The sequence below is a fragment of the Perca flavescens genome, chromosome 3, assembly GCF_004354835.1.
Source record: "Perca flavescens isolate YP-PL-M2 chromosome 3, PFLA_1.0, whole genome shotgun sequence".
Taxonomy (NCBI): domain Eukaryota; kingdom Metazoa; phylum Chordata; class Actinopteri; order Perciformes; family Percidae; genus Perca; species Perca flavescens.
In genome coordinates, this window is record NC_041333.1 from 33,795,505 (window position 1) to 33,817,183 (window position 21,679).

The 21,679-nt window shown below is 43.0% G+C and overlaps 1 protein-coding gene across 7 annotated transcripts in view; it reads left to right on the forward strand.

Annotated features, from left to right (window-relative positions):
* sptbn4b (spectrin, beta, non-erythrocytic 4b) overlaps nucleotides 1–19,994 on the forward strand; it is a 109,550-nt gene extending 89,556 nt beyond the window's left edge. For 5 of the 7 annotated variants that reach the window (XM_028573908.1, XM_028573909.1, XM_028573913.1 and 2 more), the window contains 15 exons: nucleotides 1,532–1,810; nucleotides 2,271–2,401; nucleotides 3,314–3,518; nucleotides 4,213–4,458; nucleotides 4,947–5,081; nucleotides 6,232–6,476; nucleotides 7,056–7,194; nucleotides 7,693–7,777; nucleotides 7,987–8,183; nucleotides 9,561–10,582; nucleotides 10,930–10,990; nucleotides 11,417–11,673; nucleotides 16,124–16,294; nucleotides 18,337–18,379; nucleotides 18,558–19,994. In XM_028573908.1, coding sequence (XP_028429709.1) covers nucleotides 1,532–1,810; nucleotides 2,271–2,401; nucleotides 3,314–3,518; nucleotides 4,213–4,458; nucleotides 4,947–5,081; nucleotides 6,232–6,476; nucleotides 7,056–7,194; nucleotides 7,693–7,777; nucleotides 7,987–8,183; nucleotides 9,561–10,582; nucleotides 10,930–10,990; nucleotides 11,417–11,673; nucleotides 16,124–16,294; nucleotides 18,337–18,379; nucleotides 18,558–18,929 — 3,588 coding nt within the window. In that variant the 3' untranslated portion in view covers nucleotides 18,930–19,994. Of the gene's footprint in view, nucleotides 1–1,531; nucleotides 1,811–2,270; nucleotides 2,402–3,313; nucleotides 3,519–4,212; nucleotides 4,459–4,946; nucleotides 5,082–6,231; nucleotides 6,477–7,055; nucleotides 7,195–7,692; nucleotides 7,778–7,986; nucleotides 8,184–9,560; nucleotides 10,583–10,929; nucleotides 10,991–11,416; nucleotides 11,674–15,763; nucleotides 15,820–16,123; nucleotides 16,295–18,336; nucleotides 18,380–18,557 lie in introns of those variants that run through there. The other 2 variants (XM_028573910.1, XM_028573911.1) reach the window with 2 other exon arrangements.
* The last annotated feature ends 1,685 nt before the right edge of the window (nucleotides 19,995–21,679 follow it).

Consider the following 21,679-nt stretch of genomic DNA (forward strand, 5'->3'; position numbering starts at 1 on the left):
AGCTCAAGTTTTTTGACTTTAACGTGTAGTGGTCTTTGTTAACCTCTGTTTGTCAGAATGACCATAACTCGACAGTGGCTGCCTGCAGCCGTACAGCCTTATAAATGTAAAAACTTATAGATAACTAACATTGCTAGTGTTACCTTTTCATGGTTAGTTTAAACAACATAACTTGTCCTGGTCCGCTTTGTTAATCAATCAATCAATCAATCAATCAAAGCTTTTATTACGGACACACACGGTCCAGAAAACAGACAGTAAGACATACAAATACAAAAGACAAGTTAGTGTATTCTGATACTTAAGTTAGGCTGTGGTAGAAGCCTTCAAAGTTTGCCCACTTGGCATATTTTGTAAGGCATAACTGTCATGCTGTTACATGTAACGTTATAGTGTAAAACGTAATTTATCAGGCCAGAGCATTAATGTAAAGTTTTATTTGTCTACTTTATAAAAAGAGACCTTCTTCACTGCAGCCACTGTCAAGTTATGGTCATTCTGACAAACGGAGGTTAACAAAGACCAAGTTAAAGTAAAAAAAACTTGAGCTGGACACTGAAATTAGTTTAAAAACACCAGCTAGTGTGAAGCTAACGTTAGTTAATGCTAACTTTAGTGCTAGCGATGCTTGATTGCCAGCTTTTTCCCAGCTGTCCACCTATTTTCCCTTTGTGTTAATCACAAAAAAAATGCCACTGAGGGGATAACGTCGCAAAGTATCTATTCACAAAGGCTAATATCTTTCACATGTCTTACCTGTGGGCTGGTGCCAGTGAATACTGTGGTGCTATAAGTCATACATGGAAGGGGGAGAAGTCATTTTTCCTGCCGAACTGCACAATCTGGCACAGTTTATTGCTCTTATAGTGTAATTGGTACCATGTGTTGTCCAAAACAATTTTTTAAATGGAACTTTGTCACTGGCATCAGTTTGTTAAGTAAAAATCACATGGATAGAAAGCATTCAGTCATAGTTCTCACAGTAACACCATTTCCTGAAGGCAACATGACTGAGGAGTCTTCTGCCTTCTTTGATAGGCTGTCACTCATAATGCCACGCCCTCTGAGTTGAAACCACGCCCCCCTACGCAAAATCAGGGCCAAAAGTCTCAAACCGAAAAAAAATGATCTGAAAGTGAAAAACAGCTCTGAAACCGAAAAAAAAGATTTGAAACCGAAAAAAAAAAATTTGAAGCCGTAAAAAAAAGATTTGAAGCTGTAAAAAAAAAATAAGTTTTGAATCTGAAAACATGAAATGTGGAACTGAAACAAATATAAAAGTGAAAAATGAAAATTTATAATTTATTCAAAATAATTCCAGAATTGAATCTATATTTTATTCAAACTGAAAGAAAAATTGGTACACTTATTTTTAGTTTGAATACATGGTTTTATTTTTTCCAAGTTTTGACCAAAACTTAAATTTTCAATTTCAAGCTTTAGTTTTTCAACTATATATATTTTTTTCAAATGAACAAAACATTTGGCCCCGATTTAGCTCCATACGCCCCTGCCCTTTGCTCTCCTCCAGACACTTCAGAGAGAACTGCAGGGCCACAGGAGCAGGATCGAGGACGTCCTGGAGAGGGCGGGGATCATCGCTTCCATACGCAGCCCAGAGGCCGACTGCGTCAGGGCGGGCCACGACCAGCTGGCCCAGCTGTGGGCTCTGCTCTGGGCCGAGACCGAGAGGAGGCAGCTGGTCCTGGATGCCATGTACCAGGCGCAGCAGTACTACTTTGACACAGCCGAGGTGGAGGCCTGGTTGAGCGAGCAAGAGCTGCACATGATGAACGAGGAGAAGGGGAAGGTGTGTGTATATGTGTGTGTGTGTGTGTGTGTGTGTGTGTGTGTGTGTGTGCGCGTGCGCGTGTGCATGTGCGTGTGTGTGTGCAACTGTCTGAAAGTTGGGAATTTTTATAAAAAACGCAACTAATGAATTGTTCATTATCTGGTTCAAAATCATGCCATGTAGTCTGTTATAATCAGGTAATCATTTCATCATAAAACTTCAGTCATTATGACTCTGATGATGACCTTGATTGCACAAGTCCCTGCGAAGGCTGCTAAGCCTCTGCCAGTCTCAAAGTATCTAAAATCATCAGTAGTACTTTAATATTCATCTCATTTTCTGGGACCCTAATCTGAGCATGGCTATTTTCTCTTTACTTAGACTTATACACGGAGGCAGCATTGGGCATTCGTGCTGCGTGTGTATTATTTCTAAAGTGAAACTGGTCCTTGTGTGTGTTGTTTCCTCCTCCCACCAGGACGAGCCGAGCACACTTCAGCTGCTAAAGAAACACTTAGTCCTAGAACAGACCATCGAGGACTACGCTGAGACCATCGGCCTGCTGTCGCAGCAGTGTCGACAGCTGCTGGAGATGGGGCATCCAGACTGGTGAGCACGTAAACACATATTCAATCTATAAACAGTGAATTTCTGTCACCCAAAAATAAATGACAAGAATGCTCTTAATCTTCTGCTTTTATGACCAAATAGAAAGTGTTTGATTTTAGAAGTCAGTTACCAAAGTTAACCAGAAACACATATATTTTTTGTTGATAAAACTCTTTTTTTCCAATTCTTTTTCAATGAATCTTGCTGGTTATGTTTGACCGGTTGAGGACAAATTCTGTCAAGCTGTTTTTCTTACTGTCATTTCAAATGAAAGGTGAACAAGAGGATTACCAAACAAAGACAAAGATTTCAAATTAAAATCAATGCTTTTTTTTTTTGCATATAGCATTGGTCAGGAGTTATGTGGTGTCCTGCCTAACCCTGGCAAAGACAATATTTTCATTACTGTATAAAAAAAAATTGCTCTCAGGACTTTAAGCACTGCTATTTTTCTTGCAATTTGTTTGTTTCTGCCAATTTCAATTTCTGAAAATAAAAGATGATGGCAAACTCAGAAACATTTCTGACACAAAGAAACGTGTGAAGACATAAATGTTTCCACCTTTGCATCATGCAGTGCAGCAACTGAAAGTTTTAAAAATGTACATAAATTATAAAAGCATGGGCGCCTGGATAGCTCAGTTGGTAGAGCATATATAGAGGTTTTTTTTTCCTTTATCTGCGGCCCTTTGCTGCATGTCATTCTCCCCCCCCCCCCTCTCTCTCTCTCTCTCTCTCTCTCCCTCTCCCCTTTCATGTCTTCAGCTGTCCTATCAAAATAAAGGCCGAAAAATGCCTCAAAAAAAGAATCTTAAAAAAATGATAAAAGCATGCAGCAATTGCTAAGAGTTGTTGTTCAGAACGAACATCAGAATGAGGAAGAAATGTGATCTAAGTTCCTCTTTTCCACAGCGAACAGATCAGCAAGCGTCAGTCCCAGATCGACCGTCTGTACGTGTCCCTGAAGGACCTGGTGGAGGAGAGGAAGAGCCGCCTGGAGCAGCAGTACTGGCTCTACCAGCTTAACAGGGAGGTGGACGAGCTGGAGCAGTGGATCGCTCAGAAGGAGGTGGTCGCCAGCTCGCCCGAACTCGGTCAAGACTATGAGCATGTCACTGTAAGTGTTTCGACAGATGGTGTCTGTCAGGGAATATGAGATTTAAGAAAGTCACATGTTGAAATTGAAAAACAACACAGGTCTCTTTTGATTGATTGTTACATCGTCTTGCATTGCCAGACTGGCTAGTCCACACAGCATTACGGGTTGGGAGAAAAACGTGCTCTGGTTTATTGGCATGTCTTTAAACCAATCACAATCATCATGGGCGGCAGACGCAGGTACGGTGCCTCTGGAAAATAGCCTCGGGAAGGAACTTGTTTTGGTGGAACTCGTGTATGTTCAAAAGTTGTTTTAGTTGTGCAACAGAAAACTCAGATTGGACAGATAGTCTAGCTAGCTGTCTGGATTTACCCTGCAGAGACCTGAGGAGCAGTTAACCATAGTCCTCAGAAATCCACCAGAGTTTAAAATTACAACACAAAGAAAGCAGAAGGTGACGGACATCTGGCCGAAATGAGGGACATCTGGCGGCTTCCAGCTGCACCTGAACAATCCCGGAAATGAAACGTCTTCGATATAGACTATATGTTACGTAAAGTTACAACTGTTAATTGCACCAACTTTAAACAATTAGTTTTATTCTTTTACAACAGCTAACAAATCTGCTTCTCTCTGTGAATTAACAACTTACGGCATGTGGAGAATTTAATATTCTTATATTTCCTTTCCCTTCTTACTGTCGCACCTCCAGGTCCTGCAGGAGAAGTTTACGGAGTTTGCGTCAGAGACGGGCAGCGTGGGGCAGGAGCGAGTGACGGCCGTCAACCAGATGGTGGACGAGCTCATCGACTATGGCCACTCAGAGGCCGCCACCATCGCCGAATGGAAGGACGGGGTGAACGAGGCCTGGGCCGACCTGCTGGAGCTTATGGAGACTCGGGCACAGATGCTCGCCGCCTCACACCAGCTGCACAAGTTCTTCTCTGACTGCAGAGAGGTAAGACACCTGAGGAACAAGACACAACTTAGATATGATATGGTGTTTTATACGATATAATAAAATGGTGCAATGATACCACTTTATTATATTTGATACACTGATTTCAGCCCGGTTTAATATCTTGTATAAATGCATGCTTCTAAAATGTGAGTGTTTTCTGGTGCAAGAAGGCCCTCATTGTGGTGAGAACAGCTCAAACATCAGACAAAAAAAGCAAGAAAATTTGAATGAGCTGCTAAGTATATGTACCAGCTTCCTTTTAAAGTAAGCAATCTATTCAGTGTTTTAGCCATGAACAAGGTATTTTTCATTTTTAATGTAAGCAGAAACTTAGTATTATTGATTTTTTTTTCTCTTTTTATGACAATTTGGCAGACAACTGTTGTTTTACAGTAGAGGACAAATATTGTAGCTAAATACATAAATTACTTTCCCCATACACACTGTATACATGGAACACTTATGTACTGCTGTGTTTTTTTCAGGTTTTGGCCCAGATAGAGGACAAACATCGAAGGCTGCCAGAAGTTCAGGCTCGGCAGGGCAGCACTGCCAACACCAGCACCCTGCAGAGACTCCTGCACAGCTTCGAACAGGACATACAGCTGCTGGTCACGCAAGTACAGCAACATGCACATAAACAGACAGCATGTAAAATGAACTGCTTCAGCATTCACTGACCTCAAGACTCAGTCAATGATCATTCTGTAGAGGTCCACGGGACTTTTTATAACTCAGCAGATGTTTGTTTAGCAAGCTGTGCCTCACATTCATACAGACATGAGGTGGAGGTGATCATTTAGAATCAGTAAAATAGAAATTGTCTCAAATAGGGTTTGGTACCGAAACGCGGTGCCAATAGGGCACCAGTTCCGACGTAAACGGTAGTAACGAGACCGAATAAGAAGGAAAATTTCGGTGCCTCATTTCGGAGCCTGACTTTTTTTTTTTTTTTTTTCAGAAGCATCGCTGCACGGGACGCTACGTTACCGTTAGCTAGGTGCTGGATTTAACACAATGGTTAAAATGCTGACAGCTTATGTTAAACGGTGTAAAGTGGGACTGTATTTCATGTAGAGGATTCCAACACCGGGACATAACAGTCATCACAGACTCTCAATTCACTTGAAACTCGCCAGCCTTGTGGTGCATTTGAAGTTATTGTAATATACCCATCTGGTGCTTGTTTTTGTCATTTACCAGCAATTTACTGGTGAAATAAGTCATTGTTATAAGTTATTGTCATTACATTATTAATCAATCATTTAATTTTGACCGGTATCGGAAAAAACCCAAACAATACCCAACCCTAGTCTCAATTGCCTGTCCCAGTATACTGATATTCTACTTTACAGATATTTTATTGTTACAGATATGATTGGAACTTTGATGTGATTCATTTGTCATTATTTTACAACTGTTAATTAAATGAATTTTATAGTTGATTGACAGTAAAAATAAAAAAACTCTGAATCTGAAAGCCTGAATCTTCATGGCTTCTTACTCTGCATTTCATTTTGCTTTATGTAGTCTCTGTCATGCACCTGGGGAACAGAAACAGTGGTACATTTTACTGAAGAACGCTGCAAAATTACAGCTGCTGTGTCAACTCCAGTGACATTTGGCCGAGACTGAACACAGCTGTCAGAGCAGCTGTGTTTTGTGCGTCATTTGGAAAACAAAACCTTTCTATTTTTTTATTTTTTTTATTTCTCGTTTATTCTTTGCTCAGCTAGTGTTTTCCTAAAATCTGCTCTCCCACTCTGCCAGGTGCGTCAGTTGCAGGAGAGTGCGGCTCAGCTAAGGACGGTGTACGCCGGCGAGAAGGCCGAAGCCATCGCATGCCGTGAGCATGAAGTGATGCAGTTCTGGAAAGAGCTGCTGACGTCCTGCGAGGAGTGTCGAGTACAGATTACCACTGAGACAGACAAGCTGAGGTTCTTCAGCATGGTCCGAGATCAGATCATGTGGATGGAATCGATCATCTGTCAGATAGGGACAGGAGAGAAGCCCAGGTATCTACACTAAATCAAGATGGTATGGTGTAAAATATGTACGGCTTTCACAGGATAATACAAAAACTATAATTGATTGATTGATTGATTTCCAATATGTAAAGAACAGAATAGCTGACAAGAAATAAAAACAAAACAAATCAATAACGACTAACGAGACAATAAATTAATAATAATGATGAACACTTGACAATCTGTTTACATATCCGAAAAGAAGTGGAAAGAAGTATAAACTTATTTAATCCCACCCTGTGTGTACGCAATTCAGTAATTGTGAATGTGAACTCCCTCCCTCATACCGAAAATCTATTTCAAATGTGCATCAATTATTATATAATGACCAGAGATTGATTGATAAATCAATGTTCAAAAATAACATTTATAACTATAATATATCAAACCAACTTGTTAGAACAGAAAAGTTAATTGATGCTTTGATATTTCTCTCATGATCAACTTAACTCCATAAAAATGTACCTCTTGGATTAAAGGTTTCTCTGAGCAACACACACCATTGAAAAACTAAGTAGGTGATTGTACCAGTGAGCTAAGCGTCTGTGTGCTCTGTGGGTCCTGCAGGGACGTGTCCTCTGTAGAGGTGCTGATGAATTATCACCAGAGTCTGAAGAGTGAAGTGGAGGCTCGCAGACGGAGCACATTGGAGTGTATCGAGACGGGCAAAACTTTGCTGGCTGCTAGAAACCCAGCCGCTGAAGAGGTGAGCAGGATATATGATAATTATTGTAAATTACAGTTAATAATCTACAAGAGAAATTGGAGCAGTGCAGCACAATAATAATATTGTGAATTAAATTGCCAACGATGTTTGCTGCTGCATATGTATGTATATGTGTGTGTGTTTAGATTTGGGATTTGGGCTGATCAGCCAAACTGCTGTGGAAACAAACTGTGATAAGGTTTTTTTTTTTACTTTCAGCAAACTAACAGCAAGCTTTCATAAGGACATATTTTTGGGTTTCCATTTTTAGACAGAGAGACAGACAGACAGACAGACAGACAGACAGACAGACAGACAGACAGACAGGAAATTGCAGCAGCCAAGTCACACATAAATACAACGAGTTAAAACTAAAAACTGGGACCATACTTTAAATATACACAACAATAGTGCCTGGTAATATTCTGAACATTGTTCTTATTTTAGCACTAATTTTGACTCCTGTGATGTTGTGATTCTGATGTTGCTGATTTTCAGATCAAGGAGAGGCTGGACAAGGTGGTTGCTAAACAATATGAAATGTCTGAGAAGTGGGACAAGCACTGGGAATTTCTACAGCAATGTGAGCACGCGCACACACACACACACACACACACACACACAGACCTAAAATCTTTTATAAATATACACAGATGTATAAACACACAGAGATACACATATAAAGTATAAATACACATAGTGTTCAAGCCAAGAATTTCAAATTAAAAACAAACTGATAGAAGCTTTTTTTTATCTGCCTTTGAATATTATTTTTGTCTCTCCTCCCCTCAGTGTTGGAAGTTCACCAGTTTGCCCAGGAGGCGGTAGTGGCGGAGGCGTGGCTGACCGCTCAGGAGCCGTTCATTAGCAGCAACGAGCTGGGCGCGAGTGTAGACGAGGTGGAGCAGCTGATTCGTCGGCATGAAGCCTTCCGCAAAGCCGCCGCCACCTGGGAAGAGCGGTTCAGCTCACTGCGACGACTCACCACGGTAATATCACCACTATCCTCGTGTAAATACATATACAATTGGGCCAGAAAAAGAGAGGTTTCATCTGAAAAGGCTAAAGCGTGATTTATGGTTCTGCAGGGGCTCCACGCAGAGCTTTCGCCGCAGCCTACATAAGTGGCCTGAATAAGGATGGGCGATATGGCACATATACTTTAAATAAAAACATAATTCAAACAAAGTTTCTTACCTTCTGCCTAATTTTAACACATTTCGCGCACACACACACACACACACACACACACACACACACACACACACACACACACACACGCACACTTTTCGGTGGGCCGGTCTGATAATAGTTATACATTGCAAGTTGTTAACAACACCATCCGGCAGCCTGGCGCCGCTGCCTGCTGGTCAAACTGTGCAGCCTCTGCTCAACCCGTACGGCAGGGGCCGTAAACGTCCCGGTACAATTTTTGGTCCCACTATGCCGCTGTGCACACGCGGCTGTATGTTGAGCGGGGAAGTACAACGTCTGCAAACACCGGCTGCCAAGATTCCACTCGTCCGTTATATAGTGAATGGTCAGGCTGGTGAAAGGCTGCATATGGTACGGCTCGACCACCGGTCCGTTGTAGCGGCTTAAATCCAAACCAAGTCCAAATAATGGATGTTGCACCGGTCTTTTTCACCAGCTCCTTGTTTCGCTTTTAGTCACGTTTACTCAAGATGACGATGACGCGTTGCAGCCGGTTGCAGCTCGTGGCTCTAAACTTCGCGGGTAGATTGCGTCGTGGCTCTAAACTTCGCGGGTAGATTGCGTCGTGGCTCTAAACTTCGCGGGTAGATTGCGTCAACATGAATTATCGCGATAGTGCAATATAATTAAAATCTCTATCGTAGGCCAATTTTGTATCGTTTATATTGCATATCGTCTATATCGCCCATCCCTAGGCCTGAAGTTTATACTTATGCGTTGGTGTGTGCGTCCATCTCATTAAAAGAATAGCAGGTCCGGCGTGCGTGTGTGCGTGGGGAGTGTGTGGTAGTGCGAGAGTGACGGTGATTAGCTGCGGAGTGAGTACCGACTCTAGAGGCATATTGAGAGAAACAAAGTGTCTCCCCTGTGCTTTCTGACCAGGTCAGAAATCTGTAGCAGGAAAAGTTGTTATCTGCACGTACCTAAGTATGTAGCCACAGCATCAATTTAATGTAGAACCATAAAATACGCTTCAGTTGTAAATTCTGACATGCTATAATCATTGAATAAAAGCTTAGGATTTCCAAATATGTAAAGAGATACAGTATGTTTCCATAAAATATTCAATATCATTCAATCATGCCAAAGCCTTGAGTGACTTGTTAGTCTCAAAGTTTGATTTTAAAGCCGGCTCTGTGATCTTTCTGCAGGTGGAAAAGTTGAAAGCAGAGCAAAGTAAACAACCCCCGACCCCTCTGCTGGGTCGTAAAGTCTTCCTGGACCCCCAAGATGGCTCACCCAATGCATCCACCCTCCCCCGCCTCCCAATCTCCCCCGTCATGAGACAGACCATCTACGAGCAGAACGAAGCCAACTCTCCTCCCTCGCCCTCACCTGCCACGCCTACACCTTCTCCTTCGTCTGTGGCTTGTCGGCTGGGGTCAACAGTCGCTAACTACACCCCTGTGATGAACGGCTCCAGCTACCGCCACACCCTGGAGGCGCGGCACGGAGGCGTAGTGGGCGTAGCAGCAGGACTAGGCCAGCCCGCACCTTCCTCAATCGCCTCAGTTGCCACGGCGGCCATGCTAGTCTCAGCCAACCAGGCGCGAGAGAGTGCCAGCACTGCGAGGGACCAAGCGACAAAGGTGATGAGTCACCTCCAGCCAGCGCAGACGGCGAGGACACAGGAGGTGAAATCCTCCACGTACCTACGGCAACCGAAAATCAAACACTTGGACGATGCGGTGACGCCGCTGCTTGTGGCCAGCCGGCTGGAGAAAGCAAGGGAGAGGGAGAGGGGGAGGGAGAGGGAGATGATGATGGGAGAGATAGGGACAGAGAAAGCGGAGGTGGCTGTGATGGCCGAGGTGGTGCTCCAGGAGCCGAGGGAGCGCCTGCACAGCGAGCCCACCCGAGGGTCTCGGGGGTCCAGGACTGACCTGTTGGGCCCCACTGAGCCCCAGGGCCACACCCACCACAGGATAGAACGGCAGCTGTCCAGCGAGCAGCTGATCCAGGCGCGCAGGGACGAGCTTCCTCAGGAGGTGTGGAGGGAACAGGCCGAGAGGCGGGAGAGACGGACGCTGGAAAGGCAAACGTCCAGCGAGCAGGAGGGCCACGGGGGCCATGAGGGCCGCCGGAGAGAGAGGGACCGGCACCGGCCGGACAGACAGGAATCCAGTGAGCATGACACCGGGAAAGAGCACTCAGACAGACGCTCAGCAGGAGGGTGAGACTTTGAGTGTACTGAGGTGCTGTTAGGTTGTGTTGTCTAATGTGTTATGTAGCACATAAAGTGATTGTCTTATTTTAAGATATGGTCTCTGGGAGCAGGTTATACAGAATATGAATGGATGTTCTGTTAAAGAGATGTTTTAATACACTTTTCGGAGTTGGGAATCTAGTGTATATTTTTGCTGAGCACTGTTAAAATGTCAGCCATGTAGGGCATTACAGTTGGATACTTTTGCAAGAAAAGAATGCAAGAAAGTCATTATTAATATTTTTCATCTACAGCTCAACTGAACTCTATTGTGATTCTCTAATTTTGCTATTTGTAATTTTTTTTTTCTACAGAGAAAAGAGATCCACCATGGCAGAAATTGTAGAGCAGCTCCAAGAAAGAGAAGCAGCACAGGTCTGTGCATTTCATCGAAATACTTGTTTGTGTTGCATATTGTAGCTTATTTGGTTGGGTTTTTAAACACAGGACAAAATTTAATTAAAAAAAACAAGTTTTGTCTTCTCAAATGCTCTTCTACAATGGCTTGAGAAGCTTTCATCTCAGAAAATGAATAGCAGCCAACATCTACTCACACCTCAAAAGCAAATGTTGATTTTTCAGGCATTGCATGGGTCAGAGAGTACATGTGAATTGGATGATACTGGTAGATTAGTCAGTTTGGTTACTGGTTAGAGTGAGCCGTAATAACCTGAGAACATACACGCACGTGTGCTTTAGATAATAAAAATGTAAAACACACCATCAAAGACTTATAAAGATGAATACTTTTAAATCATGAACCAAATTCCTACTGACTCCATCACCCCTCCCCACCCTCAGGCCCGTGGTGAGGTTCCCCGTGTGCCTAACGGGGTACCAGAGAAGTCTTCCCGTCTCGACCGGCCTCGGGCTCGGGACAGACCCAAACCAAGGCGTCGACCACGACCCAAAGAGCCAGGAGAGACTACGCGGCGGTCCAGGTCCGCTCCGGCCCAGAGCAGCCCGGCAGTCCCCCAGCCGCCAACACACACCGCACACCACGAGGGCTTCCTCTTCCGCAAGCTGGACATCGAGACCCTGAAAAAGAGCACCAATAGGTGGGTGTTCAGGGTCATAATGATGGGCATCACATCTGGACTAGCAGATGATAGAAGTCATTGAGAAGGAGGATGGACACTGGTGTCATGAGTACCCAGACTTTAGGGATTCTGATCAATTGATTAATTTGGTACTTCTCGGAGTAACAGATGGGTCGGGTTTACCACAAAATACTCACATATTGTCCAGTTTTTTTTTTCCACATAAAATGATACCGACATGACTTTTACATTCCACCTGTTACTAAATCAAAACCTTTTTTATCTCTACTGTCGACTTTTTTACTGCCGAACACGTCGTATCTCCGCTGTCTGTTTCTCATGACATCACTGCCCCCTCCGTTTATTGGTTCAACAATAATGACAGGGGCATGACTCCAGCATGCTAAGCTAACAAGCTAACACACTCCGCTGACACTGCGTCTGACATGTTGAACAGATGCATGACTGTCACCAGTGCAGATGACACATGACAACTCATTGGTTGGTTCCACCGTGTGGGTCAACATGATATACGCAATACTCAGCTAAGCTTGGGATTTTCTCAGCAGACATACTGTGTGTCTTTCGAAGCATGCATACATTACATAAACATACATATGTTTAGATACAAGGGATGCTATGACGTTATCATTTCTTTACCTATTTTGGTTACTAGATAACACATAAGAAAGAGTTCTACATTCAGTTTCATCTGCTTCCAAAGAAATTGAACATTGACAAATTTGTGGCATATCTTAATGTTTCCTGTTATTGACAAATATACATGAAGAAGTCACATTATTAGGATTATACAATGGAAAGGTTTACCAGTGAATAAGTAATGTATCACTATTTGTTGTGTTGTTCCTCCCAGCACTGCCTTTGATCTCTAACCAGTTAAAAATAGAAAGTGTTGTTTGATTCCGAAACTTTATACGATCTGTCTGAACATAGAAATCGCAGTGCCTGTCAGTTCATAGTTTGTACAGAACAATCATTTTATCAATTCATTACGGCCATTTTAAAAAATGCGCTGCTACTGTTGCTTTTTAAGTGGCACTGCTAGTTTGTAAGCTTGTAGGTGTGTAGTTTCTTCCAAAGTTAAAGCCTGTTCCAGAAAACTGCCTACACCAGCTTTAAGCAATTACTTTAAAAAAACACCCATGCAGAAATCTAAACATTAGAGTATCCCATTGACAGTGCCAGCAGCAGACACTCCAGACACTAGGTTATTCTCATATCAGGCTTTTTAATATTTGATGTATGTCATCTCTGATCATCAGGATCAGAACTTGAAGACAACAGTTACATGAATTAAAACAGCAACCCGCAGACATCTCACCGCATGGGAAAACATTATGCATGATGCTTAAGATGCCTCCTGATCTAACACGAGCACACAGAATAAAGCACAACAGAAATGGTTGGCAGACGGGCTGGCTGATGATTGCTGTGGGAGTGGAGGTTGATGGAGCAGTTGGTGGTGTACACTGCCTTGTGTTGCTTAGCCTGCCTGAACACACAACACACACGCACACGCACAAACACACACTACCTGGCCTCCATAGATGACCGCGCTGCTTCCTCCAGAGAGACACCAACGGCAAAGTCTTTTGCTCTGCACTGCCCTCTAGTGGCTGGGCTGACCACGCACAGCTAAAAGCTCATCCTCTTCCAGCTATGGATGAGTCCCACCCAAAGCGATGGATGAATGTCTCGAATGTACATGCCCTGTTATGTACATGGCAAGGTAAAGCATAATCCTGAATGGCTTAAATCTGGACAAGTGTGAATCTCCAAACAGCTCCTCGTTTGTCTTTTTGTATGCTCTCTTTTTGCTTTACATTCAACTTTGATTGGAGGAGAAGATCTGTGGGGGGGGCGGGCCCTCAGACCTTTTCTTCCAATCAATACTGAGAAAGAGAGGATGCAGTTAGTCCGAGAGAAAGAATTGAGGTTCAACCTGTCTCTGTTACGTAGCTACACGACGAGGCACTGAGTATGTTTATGTGCACATTAATATTCTGGTATTATTCAGGATAACCGAGCGTTCCTTATTATAGGATACGGTGCATGTGAATGGTGTGTGTATCATGATGTTAAAATCTGTCAGTCACTAGTTTCGCGTAGGAGTGGCAATCACCAGAGGCCCCACGATACTACATTATCACAATACTTAGGTCATTATATTATTGCGATTTTAAACTTATTGCCATATTCTGCGATATATTGCAATTTATTACCTTTTTTCCATTTTCAAGTTATGTCCCCAAAAAAACATCTGTTTTATCTTAAAAAAAAGTTACATTTCTCTGTTTGTTCATCTCACTTCAATTTTAAAAGTATATGCAATTGTGGCCGGGTTGGCTCAGTGGGTAGAGTAGGTGCACATATACTGAGAGGTGTATGCCTTGATGCAGAGGTCCAGGATTCTAATCTGACCTGGGATGATTCCCCCTTTCTCATCTAGCTGTCCTATCAAATAAAGGTGGAAAAGCCCAAAAATAATCTTAAAAAAAAAAAAGTATATGCAATTGATTTTATTATTCTAGTACCAAAAAGTTAAATTCTCATGTTTTTTTCAATTTATATATAATAATAGATTGATACTTGGCCTCCCTGTATCAATACAATATTGTATTGCCATGGGACAATATCACGATACTATGCTGTATCGATTTTTTTTCCCCCACTCCTAGTTTCATGTTTACCTTTTTACATCACTTTTCCCTTCAAGCTGTCATCTGGGTTTCTGTCATCAATCTTTCTGAAAAGCTGAAACACTAAACGCTACTACTATAAAGGAAAGTTACATTTGAACACTTCTAAACAAAGATAAAAGATAGATTATTTAGTTAGAAAATATGGGACGTAGAAATAAGCGCTGAAAATGTGTAGAAGAAAAATTTAACAATTTAAAACGTTGGAAAAAACTAAAACAAACCTTATGGAGCTTTGATTTCAAAAAAGGTACTCCTGTTGTTATACAGTATTTATGTTTACATTTTATTGTTATTTGAACAGCTGAGCATTGAACCAGGTGAAGAAACCTGTTTATTATTTATTCATTTGATTTTGCAACTGTTCACTGAAATAGCCGGTTTCTATGAAACTACTTGTGACATGTCATATTTGGCTTTGACTTTGACTGAACTGCTCTCACTTTGCGGGAAAAATATCGGGATATATATCGTATATCGATATTCAGCCAAAATATATCGGGATATGACTTTTGGTCCATATCGCCCAGCCCTAGTTAGAATTCAACAACTGCAGATCCTATGAGGCATGTAGTACCTATACACTGTGCAATAACAAAGTTGCATGTGACACTGTTGGAGATGGGTCTAATTAGTCTATGTCCATATTATGTGTATGAATAGAAAATTAGAATCTTTTTTTATCTTCAAGATTTTACCATAATAGATGGTAGTAGATGTCACTTACCTTTATATACTTTTGCTTACTGTTTTACTACCTGTGTACATCGCTAGATGTATATACTACTTACGCACATTTACTACATTCATGTTTACATTCAATTTATTCATTTTGCAATAATTGTACATCATTCGACCAAATATATATTTTATCCAACTTCTGCACTTTTTAATGTATTCGATACATGTCATGTCTCATGTTTTACCTGCAAGATTTTCTTTTTATAAATATTTAATGAGCATTGTTGGAGGGAGCCTGAGATCTATGATTTTCATTGCCGACAACTGCTTCTCTGTCATTGTTGTGACAAACATGACAATAAATAACTTGAATACTTGAAACCAGTGCTAATATCAGCAATGTAGACACCTTATCACATGCACCGTTGGTCTTCTCCAGTCAAGTTCTGTTTCCATTGTTCGTTCACAGAGGTATTTGAAATTGAGATATTGAGCTGCACACAGACAGCTTGCCCTGAATAATACCTATAAATGGGTGTAAGCTTATTGATTGGAATGCTGTGTGCATGTAAACACGCTCAAAGATGGAAAAGAAGCATGACTACATGTTTAAGTTGTCTTGTTGCCAAAATGCCATTTAACCAAACTCTCCCTCTTTTCTCTTCTCTTCCTCGGTGCTACTGGCTGCTCCTCTCGTCTCCTCCAAGGTAAGTCATATATAAGCCCCACACACAGAGACACACAAACTGTACGTAGTCTCCCTCCCCATCCCTCCATCCCCCACCTCCTCCTCCTCCGTCCGTCTGTGTGTCCGTCCGTTCGTCTGTGTTTGTTCAGCAGTGTGTTTCCTCCTCCCTTCTTGGCGCCGGTCCATCCCGCCTACCTACCTGTCTGCTCTGGTCAGGTGAGTGAGGTGTTAGCTTAGCGAGAGCGACTCTGCAGCGCTTCCTGACTCCTCCCATCTCCCCCTCCCCCCCAACCACCACCTTCCCCGTGCTCCTCCCCTCCACCTTCCTCTCCTCCTCCACTCTCCCTACCCTCACCCCTCCCGCCTTCCCACACCACAGCAGGTCATGGGTCAACCTGTACTGCGTGCTGAAAAAGGGGGAGATGGGTTTCTACAAGGACGCCAAGAACACCGCCACATCCTACAACAACGAGCCGCTGCTCAACCTCTCCCACTGCCACTGCGACGTCACCAACGGCTACAAGAAGAAGAAGAACGTCTTCACGCTCAAGTGAGGAGCTGCTTTCATACTCGTGTTTACTGTTTGTGTATTGTACTTTTTAAACACAGGCACAAGTGTGGTTTTCATTTTATCTTTTTTTTTTTTAAGAACTGGGTTAAGAATTGCTTATCACTTTTGGCTGTTTCCGACATTGCTTTTCCCACAGGTGAAATAAAAATGTAAGAAGCGGTGTCGTGTAGTTTGCAGTCACTCATGATCAGTTGGTGATTTGTTTATTTTTAACAGGGGGGGCGGTCCCAGTTCGTTTTGTTCACCTTTGACTAACAAAGCGCCCCGTAAATGGCTTTTTTGGTTCTATATTTTTTTTTAAAATATTTTTAGGGCTTTTTCCTTTATTTAGAACAGCTGAAAAGAGGATTTTTTGGGGGGCATTTTAGGCCTTACTTTATATAGGACAGCTGAAGACATGAAAGGGGAGACAGAGGGGGAATGACCGAATAAATCTCTATATACGGGCGCCTGCTCTACCAGGTGCCTAGGGGAGCCACCCAGGTAGCCTGGTTGACACCTGGGGAGGTTCATTCACAGCCCATTTCAAAGGGGCGTCACCAACGGCCGCCGCCCAAATGCCTCTGGGCGCAATTGGATAGTCCTTCAACCAATCAGGCCAACGATCCGGGTGACGTAGCGGTGACGTAGCAGCGACAGCGGCAACAACGGGTTGCTGCGCTTCGGTGGCCGTCATGTTGAATGTAAACAAAAAGCTGCTCACCGTCGCCGCGCTATCGTCATCGTGTAAAGCCCGCCTAAACGGTTGTGGTCGGTGCCTCGATTTCAGGGTTTCATCAGGGTTTTCCCAGGCCACTACCCAGGCGTAGCTCACCTAGGTATATAGTTTGGAGAATATTATAGATTCAAAGCGAAACTGACAGAAGGGGCAAACTCAGAGAAAATGTCTGTCTGTATGGTCGGGCCGTAGATTCTAACTTGCACAAACCTCAGTCAGATCAAGGATCACTGAGTCAGGCAGACTAGACTAACATTTTCAACTAAAGAACCTCTCTGCGACTGCACTCTCTCTGCTTCTAGGGGATGGCAGGTTAACACGGGCCTACTGGTCATGATGAAGATTCAGATTGTGTTCTTAAATGTTCCAGTTGGCAAATTAGTTAGCTCACTAGAACACTAGCTACCAGTGTTGGGAAAGTTCACTTTCTACATGAACTAGTTCAAAGTTCAGTTCACAAATTTTAAAATGAACTAGTTCTAGTTCATAGTTCTTTTTTTTCCATATGTTGCTGCGAGCTATTATTTTTCAAAATTGAAAGACTAGCCGGGTCCTTCAGTTCAACGTGCCGTTTCAGGTTCGCTGTGGATGGGACTGAAGTGCGGATTTTCTTTTTGAAAGCCGGCGGGCAACGTTTGCACAGAAATGTAAGATTTTTCCCACCCTCACCGATCTTGTCATAAAACTCGTTTAAATGATCATACGAAGCCTCCATGCTGCTTTTTGTTTTGATGACTCGTGCAGCGGTGCGACACTGGTGGCTGCTGTTGCCAGATTGGGTGATTTTTCCCTTTGCCGGGAAGGCTCTGTAGAAACCTGGCACCCTATTGAACGAAGTTAAACTGAGAGAGCGTGCCGTTCACAGACACCAGAATGAACGAGTTCACAGTAACGTTCATCAGGCAGTAATACGGTACGTTCAGTTCACGTTCGCCCAAAATCTGAACGAGTTCATGAGCTATCGTTCAGTGAACGCGTTCAGGCACAACACTGCTAGCTACTTATGTAGTTAGCAATCTAGCCGGCATCTGGAATTACCTACACAAGAACAGTTATTGGTATAAAAGTGTGTCACAAAGAAAATACATTGTTATTATTATTATTATTATTATTATTATTATTATTATAGATAAACTGCAAACAGCCTGTTATGAATAATGAGTAACTGGTAGAAACGAGACCAAAAAGACTCGTCTTGTAAAGCAATATTCCTGAGAAAAACATTTCTTCTAGTTAAAGTTATCCACCAAACATGTTTTGCACTACACTGTTTGTAAGTTAAATTTCTCTCCTCTTATTGCAGAACGAAGGACGGCAGTGAGTTTTTGTTTCATGCAAAAGATGAGGTGAGACATTCTTGTTTTCTCTCTAATTTCACCAGGAAACAGCAGTGGCTTTATTTTATCATAATAACAAAAATAATGCAAAAATCACTGACACACCATCACTGACACACTAGTTATGTGATGCCTATCAGTAAACAGTAAATCCTCTCACGTCTGTGTTCCCTCTCTTCCATCGCAGGACGACCTCAAAGTGTGGGTGACCAACATCACCGGCAGTATAACGGAGCACGAGGAGATTGCCAAATGGGGTCAGCCCCAACCAACTACCTCATCCACAGACGAGGGCACGCGCCGCGACGGCAGCAAAGCGGACAACAGGTCCGAGCGCGGCGGCGAGCGCTCGGACCGGGCCGATCGGATCGAGCGGGCAGATAAAGAAAAGGACAAAGAGAGAGAAAAGGAGAAGGAGAGAGAAAAGGAGAAGGAGAGAGAAAAGGAGAAGGAGAGAGAAAAGGAGAAGGAGAGAGAGCGGGGCGAACGGTCGGAGAGGTCTGAACGGGGAGGGAAGTCGGACGCAAAGCGCTCGGAAAAGTCCGCAAAGAAAAAGTGAGCCGGGCGACGGATCGATCTCGGGATTTGAATCGTGAACTCGGGATAGGAGGCGGGGCCGTAGAATGGTAGCGAACGCCCCCCCCCGCCCCTCCCCCCTCCTTCTCTCCGCCTCCAACACTGTCAACAAAGCGCTTGTGTTTGGATGGGAAGTGACACACAGGACAGAGGGACTGACCCAGGCTCACTCATAGGACCGACAGGACGGATTTGGTGCAGGAGACGTCTTTCTCTCTCTTTCTCTCTCTTCTTCTGTGTCTCTGTGAGTACACACAGAGACACTGATGCTCCGCATACCCCCCCAACCCACCCCCAGAGAACTGCAGAGAGAGTTCTGTGCTGCTGGACCCCGGGCAGCGTTAACGCGAGAGAGAGACGGGACATGCATTACATTAGCTCAAAGTCTGATTGCCGGTAGTGCGAGAAAACGTAGCTCATTCTGTTCCATGTTTGTTTTTTCTATGAGATGAGCTGTACGTGTATGTATTTCTTGTCCGTCTCTCATATCTACTGTATCTATCTTTCATCTTACACTATGTCTCATTACTCCTCCGAAAATGGAAAAGACAATGAAATTATGCCAAAATGTTTTACAGACATACAAACTTCATCCAAATTCACTATGGATGAGTCAGCCCTGATAAAGAGCCAGAGCACTGAGCTGATTCTAGAAAGGTGGAAAGGTGATGATTTAAGACGAGAGAAGAGTAGATGGCCAACCGGGGTGATTACCTTCCAAACAATCAGGAACACAAGAAACAAATGTTTCATTGTTTGCTCAGAAAGTCAAAGAAAAATACATCCAAAGGCTTGAAAGCCTTAAGAAAGATCCCCCCGCCCCTGAAATTTGCTTGAATTGTTGAACTCTGCCCACAAAGAGCAAACAGGGCAGCTTCCCTTCGTTTATATAGGATTTAGGATTACATTTGTGCAAGACAGATGGGTCACAAGATGTTTAAACTGTGATGTAAAGACAGTGGGGTCACTGCAGCCACTTGGGCTCCCAAGTTTAATTTATAAAAGAAACACATGTACAGTTGTTAGATAAAAACTTAATCTGATGGTAGACTCTGGCTCCCAGGGGTCTCATTTGTTTCATTTTACTTTAAAGAAAAGGCAAAAAAAAACTAAAGCATTCATATTTTAGAAAGCTGTAGAGGCAAAGATTTATATGTTTCGATATCTCAAAGGAAATGGGTGAAATGCATTGTAACCTGCTGATTTTAGCATCAAGGATCCATTTCCCATAAGTTACATGTTTGGCTTTGGTCATAAGCACAAAATCTGTGCCTGGCATGTTTGTAATGAATGAGGCCCTCAGGCTGAAAACAGGCGCCATCTACTCTTTTATTCTCTTATAACATCAAACAACTCGTCGGTAATTCTCTTTCATTTATTCACACAAATGTGTTGCGTCCTTTTTTTTTTATACAGAATTCAAAATATCTTCTGCGCGTGTGTGTGTGTGTGTGTGTGTGTGTGTGTGTGTGTGTGTGTGTGTGTGTGTGTGTGTGTGTGTGTGTGTGTGTGTGTGTGTGTGTGTGTGTGTGTGTGTGTGTGTGTGTGTGTGTGTGTGTGTGTGTGTGTGTGTGTGTGTGTGTGTGTGTGTGTGTGTGTGTGTGTGTGTGTGTGTGTGCTGCTGCTCTCCGCTCCCAGGGTCTCCATAGCTCTCAGGTTATCTATGTTAGTGTGTGCTTACCGTGTGCTTCATGTGTTAATATGTTTGTCCCCTCAGACGCCACCTCAGTCTTCCAGACATGTCCAAACCACGACACACACAGAGAAGAATATAACTCAGCAGGTTTAAAATGTCAAAGGTTATAAACATGTTCCAGAGTGTAAAAGGTCGTCAACATGTCCAGGTCAACATCTCATTAGTGTAGAATTAAACGGGAATATATGAATGAGTGAACTGACACACCGTTGAAAGCCAGGATATCAGACGGACCAAATATTAAGAAAAAGGGGGTGGAACTATCTGTAAGTTGTGAGATTGCATGTTTTGCTTGGAGAGAAATCACTCGTCAATAGAAACTTGTGTTTGCAGCCTGCTGACTCGGCATCCACGCATCAGTTCATGTTACATTTCTGGGTTCAAAATTAGCACCATTCACCAGCCAAATGCTGGTAAAATATGCAAGTGGCTGGTAGATTTGCTTCATTCACTAGCCAAAAAAAAACAACGGTGATTTATTGAGTGGCTGGTCAAATCTGAACATTCACTAGCCATTTGGCTGGTGGAGGAAAAAGTGCATTTTAAACCCTGCTTGTATAGCTCACCACAAAGCCATAAGGGGAGAATAAACTTGTAAATCCAGCTGGGGAATTTTGGGAAGCACCAGCCGCAGAGGCCGATGGGCAAACTAAAGTTACTTTCCTGCCCTGGTTGGAGCATCTTCGTCAAATATGTGCGTCAAAAATCATTTCAAATACCAATACTGTTTTAATATCACTGCTGCTGTATGAAAATCTTGTTCATTTCAGTTCCGGTGTTTTTAAATCTTTCAGTTAAAGTCCACCGGTGGTTATTTCGTTTTGTAGTGGATGGGATGGCCCCGATCAGGGCTGGTATGTTCCTCTTAACTCTTTAAAACCACTGCGAACCAAACAGTGTCTGCTCATGGTTTATAAGCTATGTTCAGTACCCGTTTGTTTACTTTGTTTCTGGTTTTCCTGCTGGTACTGGAACTATTTTTTCCCCTTTCTTTAAATAAAAAACCCACCACTATTGACAATAAAAGAAAACACATT